Raw genomic sequence first — 18106 nt, forward strand, 5'->3', positions numbered from 1 at the left:
ACCTTTTTCTAACAGTGTTTGTTCCCAGACCTGGCAGACCTATTTCTTTGTTATCAAACCATTTCTTTATTATGTCTATGGTATAGGCCCTTATCACTGTAGACACGAGTTTTCACTCAACTCCAGGTAGATAAGTACATATTTTTAAAACTAAAAACATTTCATAGCCGTAAATATTATAACACAAACGTTTTTCATCGTCATATTTACATGCAACGCGGTTTAAATAATACATAATCACTGTTTTGGGTGAACAAACAACAGAGGCAATTGTGACAGTTATATTATCAACATAATATTCGTTCAAAGCGATTATCTACCATGATATACTTACATAAAAATTTCAAAACACTGATAAATTACAGTATAATTTTACAATTTCAAAACAAAAATCTGTTTAATCCAATTGTTAAAATTAAAAATGTGTTTAATCTCAATTAGTTATATCATTTATTATAAAATAGACTACCAATCAATCAATAGTTTTATACACCGATCTTGACTCTGATTGGAAGTTTTACAATGATGTGAGAATAGGATCAAGATGATTCTTAAATTGTTCTTAATTTGTTGTAAACATTTGGCATAGTAATCAGTTTCTTAATCTATTTTTCTTATCTGTTAATTTAAAAGTTAGCTGTTTCATATTTGTATCAGAAAAGATTAGAAACATAGAACTATCTATTAAATAAACGAGTAAAATAAAGTATAATATTTATAAGCTTGTTGTACAACATACATTCAAATATAATTTATAATTCACATTACAATATATATATTATACATCACTTTTTTATGTTATCATTTATAAGTTTAATTTTTATGCAGTGCGGAAATATTTATAGATAAGTTTTTATTTTTAAATAGGTGATAATAATGTATTATATTATATTATATTAAATATATTATAATTCATTAGATTATTAAAAGAAAATTTAAAATGTACATAAAACAAAAAAAAAACTAAATTAATAATATGTCATTATTTTTTTATTAAACCGTATTAAACTTAGTTTAGTAACGATAAGGGTTAATGCATAGGCCAACGGTCCTCACTAGGATTTTAGAAAGGGCCAAATGTAATTTTTGAAAATTATTTGCGGGCCGCATATATTATTAATAATAGTAATTAAAAATATAAAAATTATATATATATTGTTAGGAAAGGGTATTGTACTGCTGCTAATAGTGCGGGCCGCACTAAATCTGTTAAATGGCCGCATGCGGCCCGCGGGCCGCATAGTGGGGACCACTGGCCATAGGCCATAGGTTGTTTTTTTACTTAGTTTTATAAAAACCTTGATTAACTTTTATAATATAAATGAAAGACCACGATTACCAATGTCATTGATATAAATGATGAAATGTATATCTATTGACGACGAATGTGCTTACTTAAAATATATTATATATTTATATCTAAAAGAAACTGTAAAGGAATTTTTTTGTCTCTATAAAACATATAGCAATGGAAAAACCCAATAGACAAATAATTAAATACTTCAATATGAATCCTAACAATTTTAGAAATACGAACACTAATTATTTGTTAACTAAAATTGAGAATTAAGATACAAAGAAATAACACATTCTATTGTTGATACATCCATAGTTTAAATATCTATATCTACCTATCGGCTATCACTGAACTATTTTAACATAATTTCATTCGAACAATAATAGAAAAGTAATAATTTGCTTTATTTATTTATAGGAATGTTATTTTAAATATTAGATTTTAATTATAAAATAAGAATTTAATTTTAATAGTTCTTTAAATTATGGATTGAAGCCCTTTTTTTAAATTTATAATTTCAGTACTCAGATTCTAGTTCTAGGGTAAAAGATAATTTTAAGGATGTTTATAAAATATTATACAACTGAAAATATTATTTTTTCTTTTGTGAAAATTACTATAATAAAGTAAATTATCAAAATGTAGATAACCACCCTGATGTATAGTATAGATGTCGAATTTAACCAGTCATAGAGTAAGTCACTAAAAAGTTTAAGTGAAATTTGAATTTAATGATAAATCATTGTACACAAAAAACAATTCCAAGTGAAGACAATCTGTCAGTCTATATCAATAATGCCGGGTTGCATGAAAAATCACTTAACATTGTATGAATCAATAGTGTGATAGATAATGGTCCCTTGAACATGATTTCCTAGTCCGCAGCTGGTCTATTAAACTAATTAATATTTCACGCAACCCGGCCTAAGTATATTTTATGAAATATTTATATTGCTATTAGTAATTTATTTCATTATTATTAGGTAATAGTTAGTACGATATAATATAATCGTAATACTGAATTAATTTTTGACAAGCACATTGAATTTAAAACGTTATTATGTCAATAAAATGTAATAATATTACATGGTTAAAGTTTCTATAGTTACCACGAATATTTTTAAATTAAAACAAAGCTCCATTCTACTTATAGTCTAAAACTGTTGGTACTACAGCTACCAATGACAGGCATTTAAAAAAATACACATGACGTCATAATTTGTAGCCACCTTGTACTCCATATAATATATTATACGTTATAAGTTATAACAACATTATGTAAATACCTATTACAACTCACGCTATAGTATAAAAGTTTATAGTATCTGACCAATATACTGAAATAAGTCTAAAATAACTGTCACTTTCTAAATAATAATTGTGGAATTTTTAAATGGTATCTATTTGATCTTACTTGGAAGTTGGTACAATATATTAAGATAGATTTGGTTTTTTTAATTTTAGTTTTAATATGGTCTTTTAACATATTATCCATGTAGTTATGTTTTAATTGAATAGACAAATCACACAGATATTTAAAAAACAAAAAATATCATGCATTTTAATTTGAATAATTTTTATATTAATTTAAAAAAAAATTACACATTGACTAGTAGAGACATTAATCCTCATTAGCGTAATTTTTAATTAGTTCAGTAGTTAAGAATTTATAATATTACAATATTTTTATTTTTATTTTAAAATATAGATAAAATAATTTATTATAGCATTATAGGAACGGGAAAGAATGGCCATTGGTCGTCTTACCTTACTCCTGGAAATATATAAAATATAGATAAAAAATATATTACATTAAATAATAATTAATTATAATGAATCGACTCAAATTAGTATAGCTATACTCATCAGAGTATACACAAATATATTTAATCACTAGATAATAAGAAAGTACTAATATTTTAATGTCAAGATACCTATATTACAAATGTCTCATACAAAGCAAATATGTAATAGATAGTCTCTTAAATATAAAATATTTTATATGTATAATAAATATTGCCATGGTAATATTAACGCCACTCAGGATACACTACAAAATTGTCCCATACAAAGCAAATAATATGTAATAGTCACTTAAACATAAAATAAATATTTCATATAGTTTCATTTAATAAATATTGTTATGGTAACACAATTTGGTGTTATAATAAAAAAGTTATCAGGGGAGCGAGAAGAGTTCAAGAGCGGACATTTTTTTAAAGAATTAAAGGTGACACTATTACTATTCATAATCGACAACTATCATATGCGTCAACGCCATTCGTCAATCAAGATACATGAACATTTTTATCATATCACGATATAATAAACTATAAAGTTTATAATTTTTACAACACTAAGTAAAATAATCACTCCTGCAGGATATGGATATGGTTAACATAGCAGTAGCTATGCTTCTACCATATTGCTCAAAATTATATATTTAATTGTATGAATTTGTAATCTATTATTATTTATTTCAATTTTTATGATTTTTTGCTACCAAGGAAAAAATCAAACATATACTTAATGAATTGATATTATTAGGACCTAATAATTTTTTTTTACTGTGGTTAATGGTTTCTAACGGTTAATTGCTGAGCTCATTGTTTTGTAGGTATTAGGTTAATATAATATTATTTATATGTATTTTTTTTAAAATCTGATGTATTATAAAAACAATAAATATTAAAATAACTGTCAAAAGAATAAAATTAAGTGGTATAATAGCTTCTGGTAAATTATAGTCATAGAAAACAATTTTAAATACAAGTTAGTAGTAAAGTCATATATTTTTAGTACCTACAATATTAAATATTATATTAAATCTTTATTTAAATAAAATATGGTTATTAATTAAAAATGACACGACCCATTTAAATTAAAGAAAGTTTATTGGAAATGTATGGATTTTGCCAGTTATTGGTCCACTGGCTATTTATATATTACCTAAACTACTTGTCTTCTTATCGATTCCGACAAGTCTTAAATTTATAAAATGCTAAAAAGTTTAAACTGCATTTATACTTGGCTACATTTTTTAATAGAATATTAAACACGTTATTGCACATCCACTCAAAGCTATTTATATAGAGTGCCAATTTTAAAAACTTTAAAATTTTAGCAGACAGTGTAGAAAAAAAAATGGTAAATAAAATTCACTTTTTAAGTTAGCAACATGTTTCAATGTTAAAAAACATTATATAATAAAATATAGATAAACACTACAATTCTCGCTAAAATTGTATAAAGCAGTTTTATAAAATGTAGTACGGATTAGATAAAAAATGTAAGCTAACTGCTATAGCGACCACTAACTTAGATATAAATAATACGTTTAATTCATTTCAAAAATACCTATTAACTATAAAAATTCAAAATATTGAGTTCCATAACACAGTTTAATATTTCAAACATTTATATCATATTTAATTTAAAACTTGATATAATCAATAACTAGCAAAGTCTATAGGTGGATATTAAGAACAGTTGCCAATGGAGTCAATACAAAATCGGTGGAATCGATATACCTACTCCAATTATTACGTACATACGCGATAAACAAATATTGTATTATTAATTATAATTAGCATACATAGGTGGATTGAAAATTATTAAAATAATAACTTGATAATTGTCTAGATTCTTGAAAGGCGGTGGTTCCTATTCATTAATCAATAAAATAGATACTAAATAAAAGTTTATCAGTACAAACTATAGTTACTTCACAGTTAACATGACTTGCACTTAACTTATTTTTTTAATGCATAATCGTTTTCTTATTAAAATTCGAAATTTTTGAAAGAAACAATAATTGTAATTAAAGACCAAGTGCATCCAAAAATATAAATATCTTTAAATCAATAAACTAAATTAAAGCTCATTTAAAATTCCATTTTTTCCTTGTACACTGCAACCGTCTTATCCTATACATATTATATTAAAAACTCTTTAACTCGTTTCTTGCCTAAATTTTAAAATTAATACAATACATTTGATATGACAGCTTAAATAATTTTAGTAGCGCAATCCTTTAAGTATAAACACACTTAATTTTACCATCTTGGGCAATTATTTAGTTAACTAAAAATGATTTTAGTATACTATTAAGATGACCCAGGAAATTGTCCATATATAGATCTTATAATTAAGTACCAATATAACAATTTTACAATATCGTTTAAGTCATTACTTCAAATAAAATATTAGTGTGACGGACACAACATTATTTTGTAGAAACTCTGTACCTACCAATATTGAAAAACACTAATAGATAGATATATACAATTAAAAAATTAAATTATTTATTTATTGTTTATTATTTTAATTTAATTTTGATGCAAACCTTATAATTTACACTGTAGTTAATGTTAGGTATATAATTTTGTCATCATTATTTATTCTATTCTAATCATTTTACTAAAAATAAAGTCTATGCGATTTGTATTCAAATTGCACGTGAATAAATTCATAATTATAGCGAATAACTCATTAAGTTTAAATTAATTGTATAAATATTAGTCAATGCCAATTGCCAGTTAAAAAAAATATTTATATATAGTCGTATATTTCGGGAATATAGAAACCTATATGACGAACTAATCTGTGGGTAAGTAATATATGTATAATATGTATCACGCGTAGGTATCTAATTAATAAATATTTCCTATTAAAATTTGATTTAAGAAGATTTTTTAAATAAAAATAAAATTTTCACTACTTACTTATAAAGGAAAACTTAAGCTGTGAAACCTTTTTTTTCGATATTTTAGCAACAAAAAAAATTATTCAAGTTTTAAAAAACACAAAAATAATTCATTTTGAAGCAATAATAACATGACGATATTTCACAGTTTAAGTTTTCCTTTATATGTGATGAAAATTTCTTTTTAGTTATGATTGTAGCCTTCTCGGTTCATTTCCGTAAAAAAGTTTTTGTTATGTTTTACATTAATTGTAAGACGGAGACAACATAATATTCGGGTGTAGTGTCCTCTTAAGATCATTTAAATATAATATATGTCAAAAGTTCTGATTACCAGTGTTTTGTAATAACTTGGATACATTTAATACATAATATATATATTATATTATTTGATATTATACCTGAAAATTTAGGTATTCACATGCATATAATTTATAAGTATTTTATTCACGGATATTTTATGTTATTTATCTTTTATATTTTCTGACAACATCATCGTATTTCTCTAACAAAACAGAATTATATATACATATAAAAAAATTGAGAAAACAAAGGTATCAATACTACCGAAGTACCTATGACACTTAATCAGAAATATATATGAATTGGTGTTTTCTAATTGTGGACACAAATCTAACATACAAATTGCGGACAAAATTCCAATTATTATTTTTGATAAAGTAAAAAAAACACAAAACATAAATATTATTGTTATTAATATAAATATTTTATAAAAAAAAAAACCATTCATAATAATTTTAAATTCTACCTACCATTTTTTTGGAAGCTTGTTCTGAAAGTCCAGAAAAATTCCTAAAAAAAGAGGTGAAGGGAAATATTTGTGTCCGCAACTTACATGGTTTTTATTTTAAAAACTCTGTACCTACGCAATTAGTATTATGACAACGAAACTCGTGTCCGCAATAATTAACAATTATTGTTATATTATAATGTTGACCTGAATATGATTCGTGCGCAACTAGTGTGTGTACATATGAATCATTTTAAGCCCTGTAATTTTTTATTAGAGTACAATCGGGACAAAAGGTCAGGCTAAGGGCAACTAGATAACACCTACAAGATTGAGTATTGAAAATATCTTTATAAAAAAGTAATAACAAATACTTGGTAAAGAACTCGGTATACAATGCCGCATAGATACTATGTTATTATTTCTTAATGAACAATCGATGAACAATAGTCAATTTTTCTATAGGTTACATACCTAGCATTACACAAAAAGAATAATGATAGATTAAATTTTTAAGTTTACTCATGAAGTATGCATAATGCTTACTATTAGCTCAACTACTAATATGTTCATTACTGCGTCGACGAGCGCACGCATGTCACAATTCAAGCAATAAATATATAGAATGTCAAACTAGAACAATTTGCCATTAAAATAAAAATTAGATAATACATACACACTTTTACTGTTAAGTTTAAAATTTCTACACATCATTGTGCGTGATTGAATAAAATATAGGTATTAATATTTACTATAAATTATAACGTAGCACTTATTTTATCAAAGTCCCGTTGTTATAACACGCTACATCTATTACAATATAAGCAAAAACACTAAAGAGAAATAAAAATCGATTTTACATATTATATGTAACATCATTCAACAAATTTTACCCTCCAAACGCCGTAGTCAGGTTAAAATCAGAGAAATCGATTTTTGTGTAATAACTACTTTGTTAATAATTAATAACAAAACGAGACGGAAAGTGTTCCACAAACAAGTATTTATTGAGCAATAAAGCAATAGGTTACGCATGTATGTAACGGTAAACAAATGCATATTGTAACATACATATAATTTCGTGTACTATAGTTCTTCGTTTGTACCAATGACAATGTCAGGAGTACTAAAAATGAGAGCAGGAAACAGTTTCAATGCGAAAATAAATTAAAAAGAACAATGAAAAAAAAATAGAAAAATTTAAAAAACGTATAATCAATATTACAAGCTATTCAAAATACCTATAAATAGAAAAAAACTACAAATAATTCAATTTAAATATTAATACTATACCTAATACCTAGACGTTTGATAGATTTTTTTTTGTATATCATTGATTCTTTTTGGATTTAACAAAATATTCAAAATTTATTTAATTTTAAAAAGCGAAGCGAATGCATTAAAAATATTAAAGTTTATTCTTCATAAGTTTTGAAATAATAAAACAGAAACGTGAAAAAATAATGAAATTACCAGTGTATTAACAATTATCATATTATATATATTCAAAATATAGTATTTTGGAAACAAGAGAAGAAAGAATAATAATCGAATTATTCTTTAATTAACTAAAAATAATGATCATGGACATGGAAACAATAATATCGACTTTGCAAAGAATCAAAAATATGATAATAATGAAACAAAATAACTCGATTTTAATATTCTATACAATATTTATCTTAATTCTATAAAAATGTATTTTTTTTTAAAAGTTTGACGAGACTCAGCTAGTATCTATTAAAACTGCATGGACTCAATTTACAATTAGTACTATACCTAAAATTTTAAGGAACTCAATTTATCATAAAATGTTGTATTAGGTCTCAGTTCGTATATGCAATCATTGTACATTTGGATACATCATATTTTTAATTGAGTTCAAAAATCGATGATTTACGATTGCGGCCGAGTTCAGATCGATAACTCTATTTCATTCCAAATATAACATATCTGAATTTGAATAAATAGATTTAAATAAATTTAAATAAATAAAACATGTATAATATAAATAATAATTTCATGAAAATAAAGGCAATATAATTTATTTATTTTACCCATGATTATATGTAGATACACAAATATTTTAGTTAAGAAAATCATTATGAATATAGTCATAATTCATAATACCAAGGTACTAAAAATGTATTTTTTGTTAAAAAAATCAATAATATTATATTTAAAATCTTACGTGGATAATTCACTTAAAATCTAAAGGGTTCAATTTAAATTACCGCCTATGATTACTGAAAACATTTTACATTAATAATAAATACACTATAATCAATACTAAGCTTTACATTTATAAATCCCTATTTAAACCCATCTGGGCATTTGGCATTCAACTATGGAGTAATGCAATAAAATCTAACAAAAGCAAATTTCAAACCTTCCAAAATACAGTTCTAAGAAAATCAATATATACCCCACTCTATATCTCTATCCACACAATTCATTCAGATTTTTAGATGAGAACCATTCAAAGAGCAATAACATTTTACAAAATATGTTTCCACAGCAATCTATACACCCACCTTCTTTTAAATAATCTTATAGTTCCTAGTGTTCCTACAGTTCTTAGTAATCCTCCAAGACATCTCAAAAGTAATTTATGTGTTGACCTGCTGAATAAATAATCACTTTTTCCCACCTCCAAGTTCCTAAATAAAGGAAAAATAATTAACCTTCTACGTATTTAAAATGGTTTATTCAGTTCGTCGACACCCAGTTTTTTAATAAAGCCCAATTCGCCGACAACAAATGATATTGACGACTTGCTACGATGGCATATAGTAATAAAACTATATACTATCATAATCAATATATTTATTTTATCGTGAGTATAAGGTATCTATCGGCTATCGTACGTTATGATATCTGTAAACTTATTTAATAGCGAGTATAGGATGATAGGTACCTATCCTACGATATAATTTACATCAATCAATATCTTAAAAATGTATATATACCTATAATTGTTATTTATTATACCTAACTGAACTGTATTTTGTCCAATTGAGTGTCGGCGAATTTGGAGTCGGTATAGGTGGAACTATTATTGAGTGGCTATTTCCGTCAAGATATACTATGTTATCAAATTTACTTATTGTTTTTTAAACATTGTAAACATCTTTTAAAAAAAATTTAAATATCTTAATGGTACACATAATATACGATTTTTTTTTCCATTTAATTAAAGCATAGAAGACCTTTTTTACTTCTCTGAAGATTTTTTGTAAGATGAATATATAAATAACTACTCAAATTAATAAAAGACATACAATAAAAAAAACATAATTTGTTAGGTATAGTCTGATTTTTCTAACTCATCATTTTTATTACAATGAAACTTCTATTTAAAAAAATTTTCTGATAACGAATTATTTTTGAGACCATGACCTTCATTGTTAAACATGTGTTAACTATATTTAACGAATTCCTTTATAATACGAATTTTTTTTTAAGACTTCATTATATGGAAGTTTCACAGTATCTCGAAATTGGATGTTTTTGTGTTTGTAATCTTGCAGTTAATCGGCTATCTTATCTCTATGTAGTAGAAAGCACTATTCGTGAAAATATTATTAGCCCGTATAAATGAACTATATTCTATTTACATTAAAATACGTAGTTATATCTTATTGAGTTTGAATAACCACTAAGACATTATTCCTTAACTATTTTGTAAGGGCTTCCATACAGATAACGAAAAAGGAATAAAGTGGGGAAAAGGGTCACTTTGGGCCATAATCGGGCGGAACTCCGTGAAATGGGAGTTTGTATTTACACAAAAATGAGTATCTATTAGTGATGCCACTATCGAATAGTTATCAAACTCGACAGACCCAAATTACAATAATAATTAAACACTATTGTTATTATTTTATTATTTTTGACTGACTAACTTTTTTATAATAATAAGATTTTTTATTTGTAGCATTAAAATTTAAAATACATACTAAATTATATATTTGCTTAAAATAATGTACCTAATAATTATAATATTATATATCAGATTATACGTTTGTCATGTATTATTATTATTATAAGTCTTTAAGTTAATACTGACGTACTATAGGTCTATAAAACAATGTAAATACTTATAAGGTGAGTGAAATAACTACTTAAAATATTCAATGTCCTTTGCTTTTGATATCTCAAAATATTACACTCAAATATTGAAACTTGTACGATTATTCTTTCTATAGTACCATTACAAACGCCGTTTAAACAATTTGATTCAAATTACAAATATAAATAGTTAGGGTCAATTTTGGTGCAAATTGACTACACTCCGCAAAATAGACTCCCATCAGTAGATCATCAACCGGTGACTTGAAAACTTGTTGACAGAAAGAGGACGGGGTAATAATGTAGTATACCTAACCATCCACAGGTTCATGTCCAACTAGTGGGTTTGGAGACGATTTTTAAAAAAAACCAAAGATATATGTTTTTTACCTATATAATATTTTAAATAACAAAATGCATTTACGACTATGGTACGTGACAATTTATTGCCGACGGGACATTTCGGACATTCAGACCTACTGAAGGGTGGGTGGGGTTTGTCAATCGTTTTCGAGGGCGTTCCGAGCTGCAGCTATGTTTAAAAACGTTCGTGGCTCGAGTTCAAAAACAGTTTTCCCCTCCACCACATATTTCTTCTATTATTATTATTATTATTATTATCATGATCGTCATATTATTAATATCACTACCTATTCACTAACCCGCAGCTATGAATTGTGAACACAATAAAAATACGATGCACGGCAGTGCCAAAATTAAAAGCCAAAATCGCACCCGGACCTTGACAATAGTAAAAAATATGAGCGAGTCGTGCGTAAAAATGGACAATAGTATTATAGGGAACGCGTTGTATCACAACTCGTACCTGTAATATTTTAGTACAATATGTATTGTATCGTGTATAGGTACACACCATGATCATACATAAATAACTCATATCACTTGAAGAGATGTACCTATCAGGGATGAATTAAGGATTGGAGTAGGAGCCTATTCCTTATCAACCCTCAATAAACATATTTCTCCATTTATTTTTGTTCAATTCTTTGATAAATAGATTTGTGATGCCTATTATAAAAATATTTTATATTACTATGATAATGGTACCTACCCTAGTTAGTAAGTATACACATAGGCACATAGTATTCTGGGTAGGTACCCACTACGATGTGCGTTAATTGAAATAAATAAACAAATATGAATAGAGGGTACCTATCTGCCAGCTATAACACGCTATTTCACACAAGTCGACGTTTTATGCAAATATTGTCATTAATTAAAATTCTCAAACACAAAGCACAGCAGTCGCGTAATAACTATTTTAACAGCTACCTACTACTCATTGTCCAGCGTAGGTAATATAAATGGATAGGTGGGTTACCTATACTACTGAACTCGCAAATCACAATAATTATTATAATATTCAGAATTATATTTATTAAAATAAAGTAACAAAGGATTATTATGACATTATACTATCGTAACTTATTCCATAATAATTGCATAATATAATAATACGAACCTCCTGCGGGATATAATCGCTTCTCTATACAGTAACAATGACGGATACGGTCTTGACTTCAATGCGGATGGATATGTAGCCGGATGATTGGTGGTGGTTTATAATAGCCCACGGGAATCTATTTCCGATTTCGTAACCGATGACGAGCAAGCGGCGGCCAATAGCATATGTTGATGGGTCAATAACTCGACGGCAGTGAGTGGTGTTCGGAAAACGGGTGACCGGACATCATCGCAAAGACATAACAATAATATTGTCGTTGTTTTGTAATTATTATAATTAATGTGGTGAGTGAGTCAGCTGCGGGACAGACGCTGGAACGATTTTCAAAAAAAAAAAAAAAAAAACCGTTACGGACGTAGATACAGTAAAAACAATGAACGTTTAAACATAGACCATCAAAAATCAAGGGCTGGTGCAACGGGCGCACACTGACGGGCGACCACGACAACGAGCGAGGAACGAGCGCAGTCAACGATGCTACCGCACTGACTGACGACTGCCGACTGCGGTAATCAACACACAGTACACACAGACTGGCGGCAACTTTACTAGCGTTCGGAAATCGCAAGCCGGCAAATCAGACCGGCGGCGGCAATCACCGGCAGTTTGGGAATAATAATAATAATAATAATAATATCAATGGCGCGTGTAACACAAAAGGGGAAAATCGCGGACTTGTCAGAGTTGACATAGATAATAGAACCACGGGCGAGGGGCAAAAACGAGGAGTAAGCAGCTGCGACGACAATAAATTCATATCACTGACGGTCGCACGTTCAGCCTGCAGCTGCAGCTGATGTTGCGGCGGTACCAACTCACGACAGTTGATAACGGTCCGGAGATAAGCGACGTGTGAGAAATCAGAATAATATAATACCTATATAGATATTATACAGATATATTTCATTATCTGTATTATGACGTTCCGATTATTTATAATTTTATTTATCCCAATCGCCGTCGTCGTCGTCGTCTTCTAAACGAGTTGCTTTCGTTGTTGTTTGTTGTTATTGTTTTTGTTCGCGTTTTAAATTATTATTTTTATAAGTTTTTTTCCACCTCTACCGAACTTACGAATTTTGCCGCCACGATTTCGTTCTGTAAACACGTATTTATTGTTTTTCCGCTATTTTTATAAAATATTTCCGTACCTGTTAACGGTACCTACGATATTTTATGTAGATTTTGTTTCTTTTATTTTATACCACAAAGGAAACGTTAAATGCTTAGGTAGTTAAATTTTATTTATCATGCGCCCAAGGTGTTTCATCATGCTGCCAATAGGTCGCCGATACGGTTAACGAGTTCGTTTGAAAACGCATCCTACCCATCCACGGTTTGTCGCATGGATATCTGTTGAACAAATCTTCACCATTCGACCGATTTGAAATAATGAACATCGGCAGAAGTAATCCACATGGCAACCGTCTATTATTTGCTGGCTTCAATCAAGATCAAGGTAATCGATTCATTTTTTTCTTCCAATTAGACGACTTTTAATATCTACCAATAATATGTTCCATTAATTTGTTCGATTCTAACTAATGTCCTTAAAAATTGCTTGTTACTAGTAATTTTTTCAACATTATTTTCATACTGTTTCAATGTCAATATTATTTTTAAAAAATGTATAAGCTTGAGTAACTGGTTTCGGCCATTTCTTACTAGGTATATAGATTTGTGAGAACAATCTCATTTCATTACCAGGTAATTATCTGATAGATAATCATGTCTATAATTTTGCTTTTGTTGCAAATTAATTGGACCTCAAAATAGTTATTTGTATTATAAAATATTTGTGTTATTTGTCGGTACTTATTAAAATTATTTAATTAAAAGTTAATTTTAAGTCAATAAGATAATATTGCAACAGCATTTATTGTATGTAGGTACTTACCCAAGGTAACCCCCAAAATACTTTAATATTATTATTTTTAAATGATGTCTTGGAACCTAATTTTTAATATTATGGTAGTCACAATAATCCAGATGTGACACTCACAAAAAAGGAGATAATTTTAACATTTAAAATCCAATTTGTAACCTAGTCTAAGTAATTACCTAGAAGTACCAAAACACTCGCCAATTTAATAATAAATTGTATTATATTATAATAATAAAATATTTTTTAATTGTTTTAACTATGTACCTACTTAAGCCTGGAGTTAAACCCATAATAAATAGTACTTCATTTATTTAACTTCACTAACAAACATTTTGTATCAACTGAAAAAAATGTTTATATTTTATTGTTTTTGTTTCAGTTTATTATATGGGACACTTAATATACATAACTTATTATTTTGATCACCACATGTTGCTGTTGTATTAATTAAATTTTCTTTCTTATTTGTAGTAGATACTTATGACATAAACATACCTGAATTTAAGATGGTCACACGTTACAGCCTTATTAGACCCATTTCTTTATCTATTTAGGCTCTTTCTTTAAAACACAAGTTTATCTGATGTTAAAAAAATTTATTTTATTTAGTAACAATAAGTGAAGAGCTTAACTTTTAAAACATTAGTTGAATGATTTCAAGAGGTTCTTCAGTTCCTATGCAGTCTGCACACTCCAATGAATACATGCATTTATTTCACACAAAATCTAAGTCTTGTTAATTATAATTGTTTTCAGGATGTTTTGCTTGTGGTATGGACAAAGGCTTTAGAGTTTACAACTGTGATCCTTTAAAAGAAAAAGTACGGCAAGACTTCCCAGATGGTGGCCTTGCCTTTGTCGAAATGTTATTTCGGTGTAACTATTTAGCTATGGTTGGTGGAGGTACATCACCAAAATATCCCACAAACAGAGGTACGACCTCAGTTGAACACAAAATTTAAACCCATCAACGTTTTCATTTGTGAGGTTGTTTTGCCCACAGTTGTTATCTGGGATGATCTGAAAAAAGATTCTGTAATTACTTTGGAGTTCAACACGCATGTTCTATGTGTGCGGCTAAGAAGAGATCGAATTGTTGTTGTGCTTGAAGGTGTCATCAAAGTATACACGTTCACGCAGACTCCACAGCAGCTTCATGTGTTTGAAACTCATGCCAATCCAAAAGGTTAATAATATGATAATCATCTCTTCGTTATCTTTAAAAACTAATTGTCAAATTAAATAATTGTATTTTTTAGGATTGTGTATGCTATGTCCCAATAGCAACAATTCATTATTAGCATTCCCTGGACGAAAAATGGGACATGTTCAATTGGTAGATCTAGCAGATACAGATAAACCTCCTCTGGATATTGCTGCACATGAAACCCTTTTAGGATGTATAGCTCTTAATTTACAGGGTACAAGACTGGCTACTGCATCTGAAAGAGTACTTTTTAATTAAAAATAAATATTTGTCAATAAAACTAATGAAAGTAAATAAAAACATTTTTTTAGGGGACTCTAATAAGAGTGTTTGATACAAAGTCTGGAAATATGTTATATGAATTTCGAAGAGGAACTAATACGGCTCAAATTTATTGGTAATTTATTTCTTTGGTTTCACAAAACTTAAAACTGAAGTTTTATCTAAATATGTATTATTTATTTTTATTTTGTCTATTTATTTACAACATCATTTTAGTATTAACTTCAACGCAGATTCAACTATGATGTGTGTGGCTAGTGATCATGGAACCATTCATATATTTGCATTAGAAGACCAAAGTTTAAATAAGCAATCAAGTTTAGCTTCTAATTTTTTACCAAAATACTTTAGTTCTAGTTGGAGCTTTTGCAAATTTCAAGTGCCTAATGGACCACAATGTGTTTGTGCATTTGGATCAGAAAACAATTGCATCATAGGTAATAATTTTTAAATTTTTTTAAATTTCCATTTCAAATTTATTAACATATTTTAATTTTTGAACTTTTAAAGTAATTTGTGCTGATGGAAATTACTACAAGTTTGTGTTCAATCAAAAAGGTGAATGCTGGAGGGATATTTGTGCTCAATTTCTAGAAATAACCAATGATAATAATATTATTAGTTGATGTTAAATTTTGTTTTGATCATTTTATTATATTCAACTACTGTTAGGTTACATATTCCATATCATTTTATTTAAAAAGTATTAATTTATTTGATTTGATAGTTAATTTTGTTTTAAAAAAATTTTAAATATTACTAATTAAAATTTATTTTTGTTATTATTAATATGATGTATTTATTATAAATGTTGGATAATTATATATTTCTATATATTTTAACGTGTAATAAAATATAAAAGACATTTTCATCATTATACCTATATTTTTGTCATTTTACTAATTGTGAGATGTTAAGGTAAACATGTTTTTCATTATACATAGAGTATAGAATATCAATGATGAATTTATTGATAAATGTTTGTTTATAAGTTATAAATTAGAATAAACAACTCTTATGAATAGTATTCCTATTTTGGATATAAATAAACAGGTTTGACAACAATGAAAATTGTATCAATAGGGAGGACATTATTGTCATTAGCGTGCGCTGTTGTGATTTAAAATGTGAAACTGTGTATCTGAACTAGAAGGACAATATTTTATGTCTTGTTGCTATCTATAGTTTTATGGTGATGATAATAAATGATCTGGTTTATAATGTATGTATTATTTAATACTACAAACTCTTTAAAAATAAATTTTAATAGTGTTTAAAAGGTAGGTTCGACTTTTTTTTATTGTGGAAGTGACCTTTGTAAGCTTTGAGGTAAGCTTTAACGAGCTAATAACAGTAATTGAATAAATACAGAAATTACATAAAACAACACTCATCTATATAATTGAAAATAAAAACTAAAGTTGTTAAATACTTAATAATCAAATATCTGTATTAATTCAATCACAACTTGACAATTTAATTATAATTATTATTTTTTTTTTTATAAGATTATTTAAGTATTGGCTATGTGATTTACTTACAGATACAGATCAAAGTAAAATGTATATAGTGTTACTATAATATTATTGGATAAACTGCTGTTTATTCATAAGTACCTAATTGTAATAATAATAAATATAAATTGTTTGCTTTTCACATAATTAAATAATAGGTACTACATAAATAATTCTGTATATGTATCCAATGCTAAAACATGAGAAAATATGTTATTAATTAAATTTAAGAGATTGATAAATTTTAAAAGCCAACACTAAGATATTACGACACAATAAAATATTTGGACTATATGTCTATAAATAAAGTTTGGGACTTTGCACTATTTTTATTTAGAATATTCACCTGGATGATAAACCAGTGGCATATTTATGGGGGTGGTTTTCGTGTTCAAATCCCCCCAGAATAAAAAAAAAGTTACTTAATGTTTAATAAATATTTTATTATGAGTTTTCTAATAATTTAACGATGTAGATAAAATGTACTATGTAGACTGTCTATATTAGGTATAACTATCTAAGATAGGTTAGTTGGGTTATTTTGGTGTGGAGTATAACTGTGTAATCTTAATTGCAATTTGTGTTACCCAGATAGGGTTTTAAAATTTGAAAATACTATAGTTGATATCAAGTTATTAAAAATACTAAAATTTGTCAAATATGCTTTTAAAAAATATAAAGTATAACACATTGTTAGAAGTCAAACAGATGAAGTCCCAAATCTTAGTTGTAATTTATAAACATTTATTTAAAAACTTAAAGTTTAAGATATTTTCAATTTATCTACAAAATATAATTTAAAACATAATTGAAGATTCTTATGAAGCTTATATCTTTTTTGATTAAATTTAGTTCCTATGTCTGTATACTGTTTATATGGAAGAAAATGAATCCATTCATTAAGTATT

General features: G+C 27.1%; 2 protein-coding genes across 4 annotated transcripts in view; one reads left to right on the forward strand and one right to left on the reverse strand.

Annotated features, from left to right (window-relative positions):
• LOC114120579 (probable multidrug resistance-associated protein lethal(2)03659) overlaps positions 1-12900 on the reverse strand; it is a 39938-nt gene extending 27038 nt beyond the window's left edge. For 2 of the 3 annotated variants that reach the window (XM_027982523.2, XM_027982524.2), the window contains exon 1: positions 12308-12899. The gene's annotated coding sequence lies outside the window, so the exon portion shown is untranslated. Of the gene's footprint in view, positions 1-12307 lie in introns of all 3 variants that reach the window. The other variant, XM_027982525.2, reaches the window with a different exon arrangement.
• Positions 12901-13213: 313 nt separating this feature from the next.
• Positions 13214-16563, forward strand: LOC114120581 (WD repeat domain phosphoinositide-interacting protein 3). Its single transcript, XM_027982529.2, has 7 exons — positions 13214-13769; positions 14952-15128; positions 15199-15381; positions 15455-15645; positions 15714-15799; positions 15901-16121; positions 16195-16563. The coding sequence occupies exons 1-7, from the start codon at positions 13703-13705 to the stop codon at positions 16308-16310; spliced, it is 1041 nt and encodes a 346-aa protein (XP_027838330.1). The 5' UTR covers positions 13214-13702; the 3' UTR covers positions 16311-16563.
• Positions 16564-18106: the final 1543 nt, after the last annotated feature.

Source organism: Aphis gossypii, chromosome 3, assembly GCF_020184175.1.
Source record: "Aphis gossypii isolate Hap1 chromosome 3, ASM2018417v2, whole genome shotgun sequence".
Classification (NCBI taxonomy): domain Eukaryota; kingdom Metazoa; phylum Arthropoda; class Insecta; order Hemiptera; family Aphididae; genus Aphis; species Aphis gossypii.